Genomic DNA, 12878 nt, shown 5'->3' with positions numbered 1-12878 from the left:
CACCTACAGCAAAAATACAACCTCTGGAGGAAGCAATGCAAAGAAAGGACACCTCTAACTGCCACCAGGTTGTTTTGCTGGATTTGTTCACAGAGCAATTTTTCTTGTGCAAGTCACAGCACACATACTACACAGCAAAAATCCAGACATGGCCTGGGAAGTGAATAGGGTAGATATGAACCTTGCTAAAGGATAACTTCATGGTGGTGTTGAATTCCCCAGCTGTTGCTTCCCAAGCAGGAACCTGAGTCCTCATCTCATCTGTGATTCAGTCCTTAAACACTCTCAGCAAAACACCATGAAGTAAAACCCTGGGGAAGCTTTACCTCTGTCATGAGAGAGAACCTGTGTAGAATACCAAGGTAGGGCGAGAGGGGTGAGTCTCAGAGGGCTGAGGAGGGGGAGAGGAGATGGAGAAGCTGGTAGGTATCTGCAGGGCACAGATCCTGGTGCTGCAGAGGCTTTCTGGAGGCTCAGGGGTTCTGTGCAGGGTTTGTGCTGCATGGCATCCTCCAAGGTGCTGTGTGCTTCATTCTGCTGCCACCACTGTCTGCTGGACCCAGGAGTTCAGCACATCCATGGGTGCCAGAAAACCCCTGATTTCCTTGGATAGTAGCATCCCCTACCTCCCACATCCACACCCAGGCTAGGCAGGTCTTAACTCCAGGTGATTAAGCAAACACCTGACTTTAAATGTAAAACATATAAATACCTTTTCAAGATGAGAACTAACATTTTAGCTGAATTTGCAAAGATTAAGAAAGGAAACCATCTAGCCTTTGAAGCTGACACAACAGCATGGTCTATTAGACCTTGCAGGTATCTCAGGTCATTTTAAACCACAACTGACAACAAAAATAACACTTCTCTGGGGTTTAGATGAGTATCTATTTCCAGTATTTATTTCTAGTGCTTTAGCTACAAGAATCATCTTGTATCTCACTCTTGTATCTCACTTGTATATCACTCATATCTCACCCCTCTGAGAGCTCTCTTCTTGAGAGCATATCTTGTTTGTAAGGGAACTTTGTTATAACTCTGCAAAATGAAAAAAGGAAAACCAAAATAAATGAGGCAACATGAATCCAGATATTAAGAATAAAGCTCCAAACTTTATTCATTGACTTGAGTACAACAGTGATGCAGATTACAGTGGCACAGGAGTGCAATATGTGCTGTTTGCAGTATGACAGTGGAAACACTAATTGTACAGAACAGCAACCCAGCTCAACTTCTCATTAGGCATACAAGCAGACTTACTGTACAGACAAGACATTGATTCACTTTTACAGAGACTCAGAAGAAGAGACAGATGAATGGAAAACACAGGGACACCTCCCCAAAACGCTGGTTTGTAACATGTGGGGGGAGGAGAAAAGAAAAATAAAATAATAAAAAAATCCTATTGCCAAAATCTACTGATTTAAAGGAAAGTATACCTTTAAAAAATTAGTTTCAGTTTCCAAAGCTTAAAAAAAGCCCCCAGCTGTAAGGCCCCCTTACAGGAAGAGTTGTCCACAACGACCAAGCCTGGCTGCTTGGACAGGGCTGATCTGGGAGTGACACACGGAGCTCCTCGCTGTGGGCACACGCAGCAGCCAGAGGCTTCCCTGGCACCAGGGCTGTGGGGCCAGTGAGAGGCTCCACTGCTGCCAGTGGGTTTGCATCTGGGGGGAAGTGCATTCTGAAGGTGTTCAGTGACAAAAGCCCAGGCAAGTGTCCAGTGGGACCTGTCAAAGCATCCTAGGGGAGCTAGAGACTCAGCCTGGTAAGGCACCGCTGGGATTCCCATAGCTGCTTCTGCTGCTGAAATGCTGCATTTCCTAATGCCCAGGGGCAAAGTCCTGTGGGCCTCAGCTCTGCAAGTCCTGGGAGCAACACTTGTACTAACTGTGGTGATCCTGACAGAACAGGCTACTGTTTGCCTTCGATCATCTCTTTTTTACCTCAAAAGAAGGACCACAGTGCACATGGAAGTATTATCTCTTCACAAAGACAAGCATTTTTGAGCAACTCATTAGCAGAAATCTATTTCCCTGTTAGAAGCCCTTTGGGCGACAAATAATTTATTTTGCATACAGGCAAACAACATTAATGGCCAATTACATTCCCACTTCCTGCACTGATGCTTACATTAAAATTAATAACACTTCTGCCAAATGTGGGCATCACATAGCTCCTGCCAGCAGAGTTGTCCGACTGAAAGCTCAGCATCTTTGCATTGTGATAGATCTTTTTTTGTTGTTTTTTATTTTATTAAGCACAAAAAAGGTGTGTGGGAGAAATCACAAGGCAAAACTCACCAGCCAGAGCAATGCTGCAGCCCACAGTGATAGGAGTGTTTCTACTCTAAGGGAAAAAGGCGCATTGTGCTACTGTCACAGTGCTCAGGAGCTCTCTCCAGCTCTTCATTTTGCAGCAATGGGGTAAAAATATACCACATATTGTCAAGACCAGCCCTTGCTAAGCATCTACCCTGAAGACTATGCTGGACTCTAGTGGGTGTGTTGACAGGGCCACAAAGTTTGACAGGGCACAAACTGGACCATGACCTGGGGAGAACTGAGTGGGGAAGGGGGTAGCAGAGTCAAGCCTTAAGTGCCCCTCTGGCATGGAAGATGAGTGGCATTTTGGGACTGATTAGTTGAATTCTTGTTTCCTGCAAGTGTTTTATTGCGTCATTATCACTGACTGGTGTTCCTCACTGCTGTAGGTAACGTTCAGGATGTGGACATCCTCCTCCACAAACACATTCCAGAGGAAAGCAATGAATCATGGAGTGAGAAAAAGGGTGGTTTCCATTTGTCTGGTCTACGAGACTATGGTCCAAACATGCCAACATCTCCTCCTAAATCAGGATGAGCCAAGATAAGTCATTCCAAGATGACTTTAGAGGATGTTAAGATTTTTTACCATTCTGGGGCCTAACTTTCCTGTTGCTTGTTCTAACAGCTTCATACCATTAATTTCAGTGTGGGTGTTCACACTCTATGAACTCCAAACTTGACTTCCCCACGGTTTGAAACAGGTACTACAGGCTCATGCCAGTGTTTTCTTCTAATCCTGCCAAACATCACCCTGGCAAGCCCTGGAGAAATCAAGCTTATGCCAGCCCTCCCACTTCCCAAACTTTAACCCTTCTCTGTCTATCAATATTGCCCCACCAGGAGGTACAGGGACTGTAGAAAGGGATTCACTTTAAAATGTGTCTAGCTTCAATGTAGCAAACTTTTACAAAAGAGGCTGCTGATGACCTCTCTTGAACAGCAGGACATCTGAGCCACATGGGTGAGAAAGGATTTCCCAGCTCCACCAGGAAAAGGGCAGCAAGCACTTCAGTGCCTGGCCCACAGATTTAGGACTACAGGACTTTGTAAGGAGAGATGACATCTGTCTTGACAGAAGTAAAAGCACTACTGGAGCCACTACTAAGCCATAAGAGATGTCTTATCCCAAATACAGCTATTGAGTTCTCCCAGCCTAACCTTTCACAGCACACTGCAATCCATCCACAGCACACCACAATCCATATTTAATGAGCTCCAAATGGGGAGGGTGTGTGCCACACGTGCACCTGTGCTCAAGGAGCTGCATGTGAACATAATCCCATGTGTACATAATCCCATTTGTACACGTGAGGTTATTCTGCAATGCTTTGACTGGGCCTTGCTTTTACATCACTCCTAAAGCAGAAAAGGAGAAAGAAGACAAAAGCAATCAGTTTTCAGTCCTCTTGGTAATGACATTCTGTAGACAGCATTGATGGGATGGAACTTTATCAGAAGCTCAAACGCTTTGCAGGAAATAGAACACAAGCATGTATTTAAGGCATATTCATAGAATCACAGAATGGTTTGGGCTGGAAGGGACCTTTAAAGATCATCTAGTCCAACTCCTGGCATGTCTCAAGGGAATATCAAAGAGGGGAACTACAAAGAACTGCTACTCAATGGATACCAGGAGAATCACTAATTGCTTACAAAGAAAATTCTCCCTGGGGCTACATTTCATTTTTATTAGGTGGGAAGGCCAGATGAAAGAACAGAAAATATTGCAGTGGCAATCACTAAGAGCCCACTGCAGGAATCCTCCTCCCACCATGGCTGGCTGCAGCGTGGGTTTTGTGGACAGATGATCTCTTGGGGTGTGTCTCCATGTAGGTGGTTGGAAATTAACTGCAGGCATGCAACTGAAGCTCAGGAAAGCCTTTAGGTTCTCAATCAGGAATAAAGCAGTGGAAAGTCTAGTGCAGAGCACTGTGAACTGACAGCTCCACACCAATGAGACAGTAGCCAGCAGTGGCCCAAAAATCCAGTCAGAGATGAATTGTTTCTGCAACATCTAAGTGGCTTCTCTTCATTCCTTCCCAAGCTTCAGTAGCAGTTTTAAATTCTCAGTTGATGAGGCAGATCCAAATTACCATGCCATTCTTCACAGGTTAAGAGGCTGAGGATTTTTTCTTTTTTTTTTTCTTTTCTTTCTTTTTTTTTTTTTATTTTGCATAGGAGGGAGAGGTAAGAAAACAACCTGGCTTAGTCATTTCTGAAATGACTGGGTAGTGTGTTCATATGTGCTGTGAGAAGTTCAGTAGTAACCTAGAGATGAGGACAGAAAAATGCAGACTGGCAGCTCACATCCTTGAGAGAGCAACTCTTCAGATCTAAAAGGAGTATGGTCAAGGTGACTTGGACTATAAGACCTGTAATGCTTAATAGTTTGAGTGTCTGTATGATGGGGGATGACAACATTTGGAGAATTTTAATAATTTAAATGCATTAAAACTCAAATGTTCATCTCAAAGGTGAAAAACACTGAATTTCTGAGACCCCAGCATTCACAAAGTCTGTGAGTGTCAAACACTGCTGTTCTTTTATCATGTGGATTTGGTTTCAGCAGTTACTCAAAAATGCATCTCAGCCTGCCCAAGCCCCTGACCCTACTTCTCAGTGCTCCTCTAAAAACCTTTCAGATGCATGTTCTGAAAAATGAAGTGAAACATGCTGCACTGATCCCTGCTGCAGCCTCAGCACCACCCAGAGAGCTCACTCACAAGTGTGGGTGCCACAGTGTCCCCAAGGACTCTTGTTCATGATGCCACATCTCCATGGTGGCACATTCTCCAGCTTGTCCCACAGACCCACATTCCCCCAGCTCTAGGGACATGGAGCAGGTGCTGAGCCTTGGTCTCTGTCTCTCACACACTGAATCTTCCTCTCAGGTTTTATCAAAGGAACCACAGTGATCTGTCACAACAGGACTTCCTAAACCAGTGAAGAAGAGGCAGGGTTTGGGCTGTCCTGCACAGTTCATGGTGAAATGTCATTTGGTGATACAGAGAACTCAACACAGTGATACTGAATCTCACAACTATACGGGATTGTTTCCCCTTCCTGACTTCCAGATTTTAACACCAATGTCTCATATAGCAGAAAATACAAAGGTTCTGATGTCTCCAGTGCCTGAAGTTTCTGCATTAAAAAGGAAACCTTGATATTCTTTGACAGACACAGAACCTAAATGAGCCTCTCCAATCAGGAGACACTCATTAGTGCAGTTATGCATTGGCAGTTAAGCACCAAGGAAGAGAAAAAGCTGACCTGGCAGCCACAATGCATCCATTCAATTACTTTGGTGCTCATGTCCTCCTCTGTATAGGACTTGCCCAGAAGCAGTTAAGGTATATACAGGCAGTTTTTCAAGCTGCAGCATATTGGAAGAAGACTGAAAGCAATAAGGAGTTCAATGCAGCTCAGAAACTGTCTTGCATGATTACTCTGTCTTCAAAAACCAAGTCAGGCACAAAGGGAAATAAAAATAACCAAGGCTGGAGCTTTGATGCTTCAAGAGAGGAAGAAAAAAAAAAAGTCTGTGCCCTCTTTTCCAAGCACAAGTGAAAACCTACATTAACTAAAAAGAGTGCTTGGCCCCACGCACTGTGCCATATTGACAACAGCTACTGCAGTTTAATCAAAAAGCCTCTATTGGCAGAGCTTGGCACCTTGATGGTACCTTTTAATTCATAAACATTCCTCCCTAAGAGGGATGAATTTGCATGTTAGCTTGCAGAGAACCATCCTCCCTGCTGCTGTAAAATCCTACAACTCCACTGCAGTCTGATGAGCTGTACTAGTAATTACTAGCAGGGAGTATATCCTGAAATCTCTGGGTGCAAACCAGGGCACACTTAAAATAGCATTTTCTCACTCTGTCACTCCCATCCCCATCCACCCACCTCCTGGAGTAAATTACAAGAAAACTGACTCTTCTCCATCATTCCCATTACTTAAATGATCTTAAATTATTCAAAGGACTGGTTAAGCTCCAGCCTTCTTAATTCAAGCAGAAAGTGTGGAAGAGGGAGGACTGACAACACACACAGCAATTCACTTCCTATATCCTAGCAAATATTTACAAGGAGTCCATTTTCCAGAAATCCAAGTGGTATGTCCTGTAGGTGGGCACAGTGCCCACCACTGCAGGTCATGTTACACGAAGAAGATGCCATCAAGAGTGCCAAGTGAGAAACAGTTGGTGAAAGACTTGATGTGGCCATGTGGATAAGTTACAAGGGGCTTCTCCTTCACTACAGACCTACCTAGATCCCTCTCCATATATACACACATATATACACACATACACACACACAGAGATAGATGGAGAGATATAAATACATGTGCGCACACAGGCAAACACGCATACATATATATATATGTATATATTTATATATGTATATATTCTCTTCCAGTTCGTGGAGTGGTTACAACTACTTTAGTCTACAAGGCATCCTAAGGGCACTTCCTGGCTCTAGCAATAAAGTCCATCGTATTGTGGAGAGAAGTAAGGGAAGTATCATTGAGGGAGAAGAACAGAACAGTTTTCTATCTTGTGTAATATCAGGTAACAGGTTGACACCTCTGAAAACTATCATTGCTGTTTCTGAGCCCAGATATTTTCTCCCTGTGTTCCAGGAGGGCAATTGTTCATCTTGTTCAATTGCTGTGTACAGAGGTGCCACTATGTTGGTTTTCCCTTTTTGGTGGGTAAGTAGTTGCTTCCAAACAGTTTGGACTGTATGATGCAATATTCTATGCATCATTTGTTGTTGGTTTGTTTAAAGGGAGATTAAAAGAGTTTTGCTTTTTTCTTCATGTCGTTGCGTCTCCAGAGAGGTAACTTGTCAAACTCCTGTATCGTCATGCCAAATATTTCTTGAAAAACTTCAGGTGCTAAGTGACGCTTTAAAAAAACAAACAAAAAAAAAACAGGAGGAGGGAAAAAAAAGGAGAAAAGGCAATGGTCAGTCAAAGCCAAAGAGACACAACAGGAGGTTGGAGTGCCTTAGGGATTTCATGTCACTGTGTAAGAGCCATTGCTGGAAAAAATAATGCTTTGGCAATACACATATCCAAATCCTCATGAACTTGGGTGCCCAAGGAATCTACCAGGGGAACTATTTCACTTGCTGGATAAGCAAGAGCCAGAGAAATGATTGGTCTGAAGCCTCCAACAAGCAGTGATAGACCAGGGAACAGGACCAGCCCTTGCAATCACCTCTGCTTGCCTATGGAAATCCAAGCAGATGGTGGGTTTTCAGGAGAGCCCTGTAGAGGAGCTGCAGGTTGACATGCTCAGAGTTCTGAGAAGGAAGAGGTCTGGCCAGGCTAACTGTTCAGCACAGTTCTCTAGGTAATGAAACCCATTTTGGGCTGTGCTGTGTGCAGGTTACTTCTTGTTCAGCCACTTTGGAGTGCCCTGGACAGGAATGTGTCTCCCTGTGGCACTAATCTAACACAGCACTGAATTCTGATTAGTGACCACATATCTACTAGTCAAAAAATGGGCATAAACACAAATTATTACCCAAATTACCCACATTTTTGTGGCTCCTTCCATTCATCTGCACAGAAGATTAACTGACTACAAACGACTTATGCATCCCCAGCATTCCACTGGGCTGCTTAAGTCTTCCTAATCCCCAAAGTTGGGAACTCTATTTGTTTGTTGGCAGAGATTTAGATCCTCATATCTTTGGATATCAGCCAGTCTAACTAAGTCACAGGACTCATGAAGAATTAAAGAAAGTTAGACTTTTGATCCTCAAGGATGACTGGCACTCTTAGCTAAGAGTTGATCTAAGACTGAACAAAGTATTGCTCCATTCCAATATGGATCCTATCAAACTTGTGTAATTTTGGGCTTTTAACAAACTCACAAGTATAAAATGAAATGTTTGAAAATGTCAGGGGGATTTGAGAAGCTCAGTCTATGAGCAGGGAGACAGAGATGTGGGAGATTGTTCAAGGAGATGCAGCTGCTTCCTCCCAATGTCTGATTCCTCTTTCCCTGATTAGTGCTGAGAAATCTTCCCACATTTCTCAGGACCCACATTTCAGCGTTTCAGCTTTCACAAACAACAAACAACTTCAGCAGGAAAGAGCATTTAGGAACTTTGCTTCTCTTACCTCCAGCCTGGTTCTGTCTACATCTTTTAGTATTTTATTTCGCCCTCTGTTGGTCACCATGAGTATTTCATATGGAAAAATCTGTTAACAACGTATAAAAGGGGGAAAAAGAGATATTTATATTTATAATCTAAAGCAGACAGAACGAAACGTGTCTCATTTTCATAAACACACAATTATTTGTTTTCTTTTTCAAAGCAAATATCAGGGTTTTTTTTTTCTTATAATTTTTTTCCTAAGGTTGTACAGTAGACAAGCTGATCTGGACAGAGCCAGAATTTTTTAGCATTGAACTGCCTCACGTTATAAAGCCACAATTTTTATGATGTACCTAAAACATCAGCTGGCTTTGGTCAGAGTCCTTTATAGGGAATACATTTACTCATCCATCAATATATAAATTTATTAAGGTAATTGCATTTGTCCCTCATTGGTCTAACTAACAGTGGCCAGTGTGGACAGCCCTAAGGACAACTAGTGAGTGGACTTTTAAAACATGAAAGTACTTTAAAAAAGCAGCATCTCTGAATAAGCAAGATATTAATTAGTGGGGCCACTGCATTCAGTAGGATTTATCACATGACTTCCCTTGCCTTTTTGGATAGTTAAAAGAATTCAAACAACTAATAGAAATAGTGCTGCTTGGAAAGGATTTCAGAAAATCTCAAAATCAGTTTCCAGAATCATCCCTGGAAAATAAAACTCTGTTCCAGGACTTTTTTTTTTTCCTTGCTTAGACTCTTCCATGCCTGGAATGACTTAGGAGAGCTCATGTTCTGTCTGCCAGAGCACCTCTAGAGCCCTTCTCATTGCATGTCTCTGTAGGAAAGAGCAGGAAAGCAGCATTCCCAGACCCCTCATCCAAACCCTACTGGTCAATGAAGTTTTTCTGGAAACTTCAGTGGCAACTGGCTCAGCCTTTACTGTCACTTGTGGGCCTTGTCTTAATTGCCCACTGGGAACACGAATGAGACCACCAAAGCTCTCCTGGAGAGAGCTGAGCTATTACCAAATGCTATTAATTACATTATTTCAACATCAGAAGAAGTATGACCTAATCAACTTTTGTGCAGCACTCAGCAATTAAGTTCATTCCATTGTTAACAATTATCCCAATGAACTTTTCAAAAATATAATAAATAACATTCAGGCATCAATGAACACACCACTGAGTTTATTGTAAGTAATAATAATTTAAATAACGTGTGCTTACATACCAATTGTAAGATATGATTCTTATGAGATTCTGACATTGTCACAATTGTACAATTAAGTCTATACTTGGAATTACATTGTTTATGTTTGATACTGGAAATGACTACCATAAACAGCATTATAGGAAACTAAAATGTAACTTTTCATATTTAAACAGGCAGAGTTTAAGTCAAGATCTACAGTCATAAGTACATTTTATATTTAAATATTCACAACAAGGCATGTCTCAGTCTGGGTTGGCAAGATGCACAAATTCTGTCCTTTCTGGAGAACCATTTGGTAAGATTTGGTCATTCTTAGGATTATTAATTTTCACTTTTCATGTGTTTCATGCTGAAAATCTGAATTGGCTTATTTTACTTTATCAGGTTTAAGTTAGTGTTGGACCATTGACATGAATAAAAACAGTGCCAATTCACACATGCTGAGGGTCTGGCATCACCTTTATAAACATCAACAGAAAGTGATCTATTATCTCATGAAAATTCCCATAAATTTTGTAATTAAAATAATCCTTAATAAATAACCATTAAATTTTGTCATTAGTAATACTGACAGAATTTGTCACCCAAAATAGCATCCCAAATCACTGGGTACATCAACAGCAGTAAGAATTTCTATTGCACTGAAAGAGAAATTATTTGGAATAAAAAGTAGTATCTCAGGAGTCCCCAGTTATATATATTTATATAATGTATAAAACCACTCATAACTGCACAGTGCACTGGGGTCTCAGCTTATAAAGCTGGGGTTATTGCCTTGCACAGTTTGTCTGGAGGTGACTCGGAAGCACAAGTAGTAATCTGGTTTGCAAAGTGAGCTCCTCACTTAACTGCAGAAATTCTGATCCTTGTAACTTTGGCAAAATCATGATTTCATGGAAGGTTCACCAGCAATAAGGTTGTAAAATTTAAAACACAGCCCTGGTTGAATTCCCTCTATATATTATATTCATTTTTGACTCAGGCATCTCTAGACATAGCTTTAACAGCATTTTAATTTTTATCTGAAATTATAATTAGCAGACATTGTCTCTTTTTCCAAATAATCTCCTGAAGAGTTTCTCATATAGGGAATTCAACATGATTGACAGGTCTCAACATGATTAAGGTCTCAGCTTAACAGTGCTGAGAGCTAAGGAAAAGACAAGCAAGTAGGTATGTTACTGCTAATCAAAGATCCATGTATTTCCATCATTTTTACATCAAGACAGACTCAACAGTGTGTTGTGAGCTATTCTGCAGCACTTTTCAATCTGGACAGATCTGAGACCTCACCACTGAGTTTGGCCTGGTGCTTTGGCTGGTAAAAATCTGACAGAGAACCAGCAATGAAGCACATTCCATCTCCTTCACTTTTTCCCTAGAAAAACTTGCTTAACCCAGGAAACACACCTGGGCTGCCCTCAGCCTGCCTGAGCACTACCAGCTGCAGAACAAAGTCCAGAACAAAAGGAGAGGTTTGGCACATAAGGAGCAGCCACTGAGGTGAGGTAAAGGAAAACAAGGGAACTAAGACACTTCCCATATTTTATCTGCATTTCACAGTAAAACCTTCAATGTCTTGAAGGAAAGTGAATAACATCTGCACTTGCCTTTGGCTCCAACATGTTAGGCATAGACACTCCTCTGTCCATTCTCATTCCAGGGACATGACCATCCGGAAGGGACTGCATCGGATACAGGTACACATCAGACACAAAGGTTACACACACAGAGGGAAAAGGCACTCAAGTAGTGGTGAACACAAAGGTGAATTTGCCCTGAGACTTCCTTCAAGTCTTAATTCTTGGTCTTATTCTACAGATCATTGCCATGGCTACTGTTTGTTACTCCTCTGAGGCAGGCAGAGGGATCCCTCAGTCCTCTCAGACAGCACAGCTCCTGTCCCTGCTCAGGCTGGTGACAGCTCCCCACCGAGGTGACCAGTGTCACCTTCCAGGGGCACCTGGGCACCCCAAGAGAGTGGTGAGCCCTCTCCCACCCCAGTAACTAGGCAAGGTTCTTCTCTAGTTCTCTAGCATTAATTCAGATCCCACCCAACAGCACAGAAAGCACTCTTACACCTCTGGGCTTTCCTTCCTGTATCAGCTGAGGGATTTCTATTTTTTTTGTCTCTTCAATGGGAAATTTTTACTATGAACACAAACAGGTATAGGGTAAAAAGGTGCTGTTTTGACACAGGCACTATTTCTAAGGAAATAACATTTGGAGCACAATACATGGATAGCTCTGCTCCCCTCCCATAATCTTACTCTCTTTCCATTCATCATGATTTTGATATGCCATTAACAAAATTATCCAAGCAGTTAAACTCTTTCTTAAATTGCCATTTCATATTGTGATTGTGCTGAGGAGCCAGGCAGACTCAAACCATTCTGGAAAAAAACCTGCAGGCAGTAATTGAAGGAAAAAGGTTTCTATTTGCAAGCACACCTCTTTCTGGCTCATCTGTGATGGCAGCACTGTAGAAAAGTACTGATCAGCCATCCTGTCTGGAGAGCAAATTCCAGAGTAAAAACGAGGAGAAAACTGCCTCCAGAAGAGACTTTCTACATGTCTCTGGGGTCAGTGCTAGAGAAGATGGAAATAACTCCACCCTCAAGTGTCCAAAGACTATTACAGATAACTCATATATGAACAGACAGTGGATTTTACAGAGAAAGTCACAGAACTGGTGTGAGCTGTCTCAACTCAGCTCTGGGGAGGTAACAAGGAGGAATCCAAGGCTGTGCCTGCTTTTAGTTGGTAAGAATCTACATTGGTGATTATGCTTAAACATGCAGGAAAATCAAAGCTATTGTCTCAAGAAACCCTTCCCTGTAGCAGAAATTCAGAGATGAACAAGTAGCTGCTTTAAGTTCAGGTGTCAGTTGATTGATGAAAACCCGTACTCTACCTGGAAATCTGAAAAGCAAAAGAGAAATCTCATCAGCTTTAGAGTGTGGGAGAACAGGAATCAGTCACAATCTACCAGATAATACCTGTACCTTCTGGTCCACCTGGTTTTTCCAAAATCCCATCTGATTCTCTAAGGCCAGCAACATTTTATAAAGTCAAACGCTCCAAGTATTCCAGTCCTTTTCATTAACTCTTCAAGTTTCATAACTTTCATAAATAATACTGTCAATTTTTCTTATGGCAATGACTGATACTACATCCAGCTCAAAGTCATTATGAAGATCATAAGCAGCAATGGGGA

The 12878-nt window shown here is 42.0% G+C and overlaps 1 protein-coding gene across 17 annotated transcripts in view; it reads right to left on the bottom strand.

Annotated features, from left to right (window-relative positions):
• Positions 1-1092: 1092 nt before the first annotated feature.
• ABLIM1 (actin binding LIM protein 1) overlaps positions 1093-12878 on the bottom strand; it is a 189870-nt gene continuing 178084 nt past the window's right edge. For 16 of the 17 annotated variants that reach the window (XM_085064787.1, XM_085064785.1, XM_085064775.1 and 13 more), the window contains one exon: positions 9620-12583. In XM_085064787.1, coding sequence (XP_084920913.1) covers positions 12546-12583 — 38 coding nt within the window. In that variant the 3' untranslated portion in view covers positions 9620-12545. Of the gene's footprint in view, positions 7237-8462; positions 8544-9619; positions 12584-12878 lie in introns of those variants that run through there. The other variant, XM_085064791.1, reaches the window with a different exon arrangement.

This window comes from Lichenostomus cassidix, chromosome 6, assembly GCF_008360975.1.
Source record: "Lichenostomus cassidix isolate B80296 chromosome 6, HeHo_3.0, whole genome shotgun sequence".
In the NCBI taxonomy this organism is placed as follows: domain Eukaryota; kingdom Metazoa; phylum Chordata; class Aves; order Passeriformes; family Meliphagidae; genus Lichenostomus; species Lichenostomus cassidix.
The sequence above is the reverse complement of the archived record's forward strand: the minus strand, read 5'-3'. Positions and strand labels throughout refer to the sequence as shown.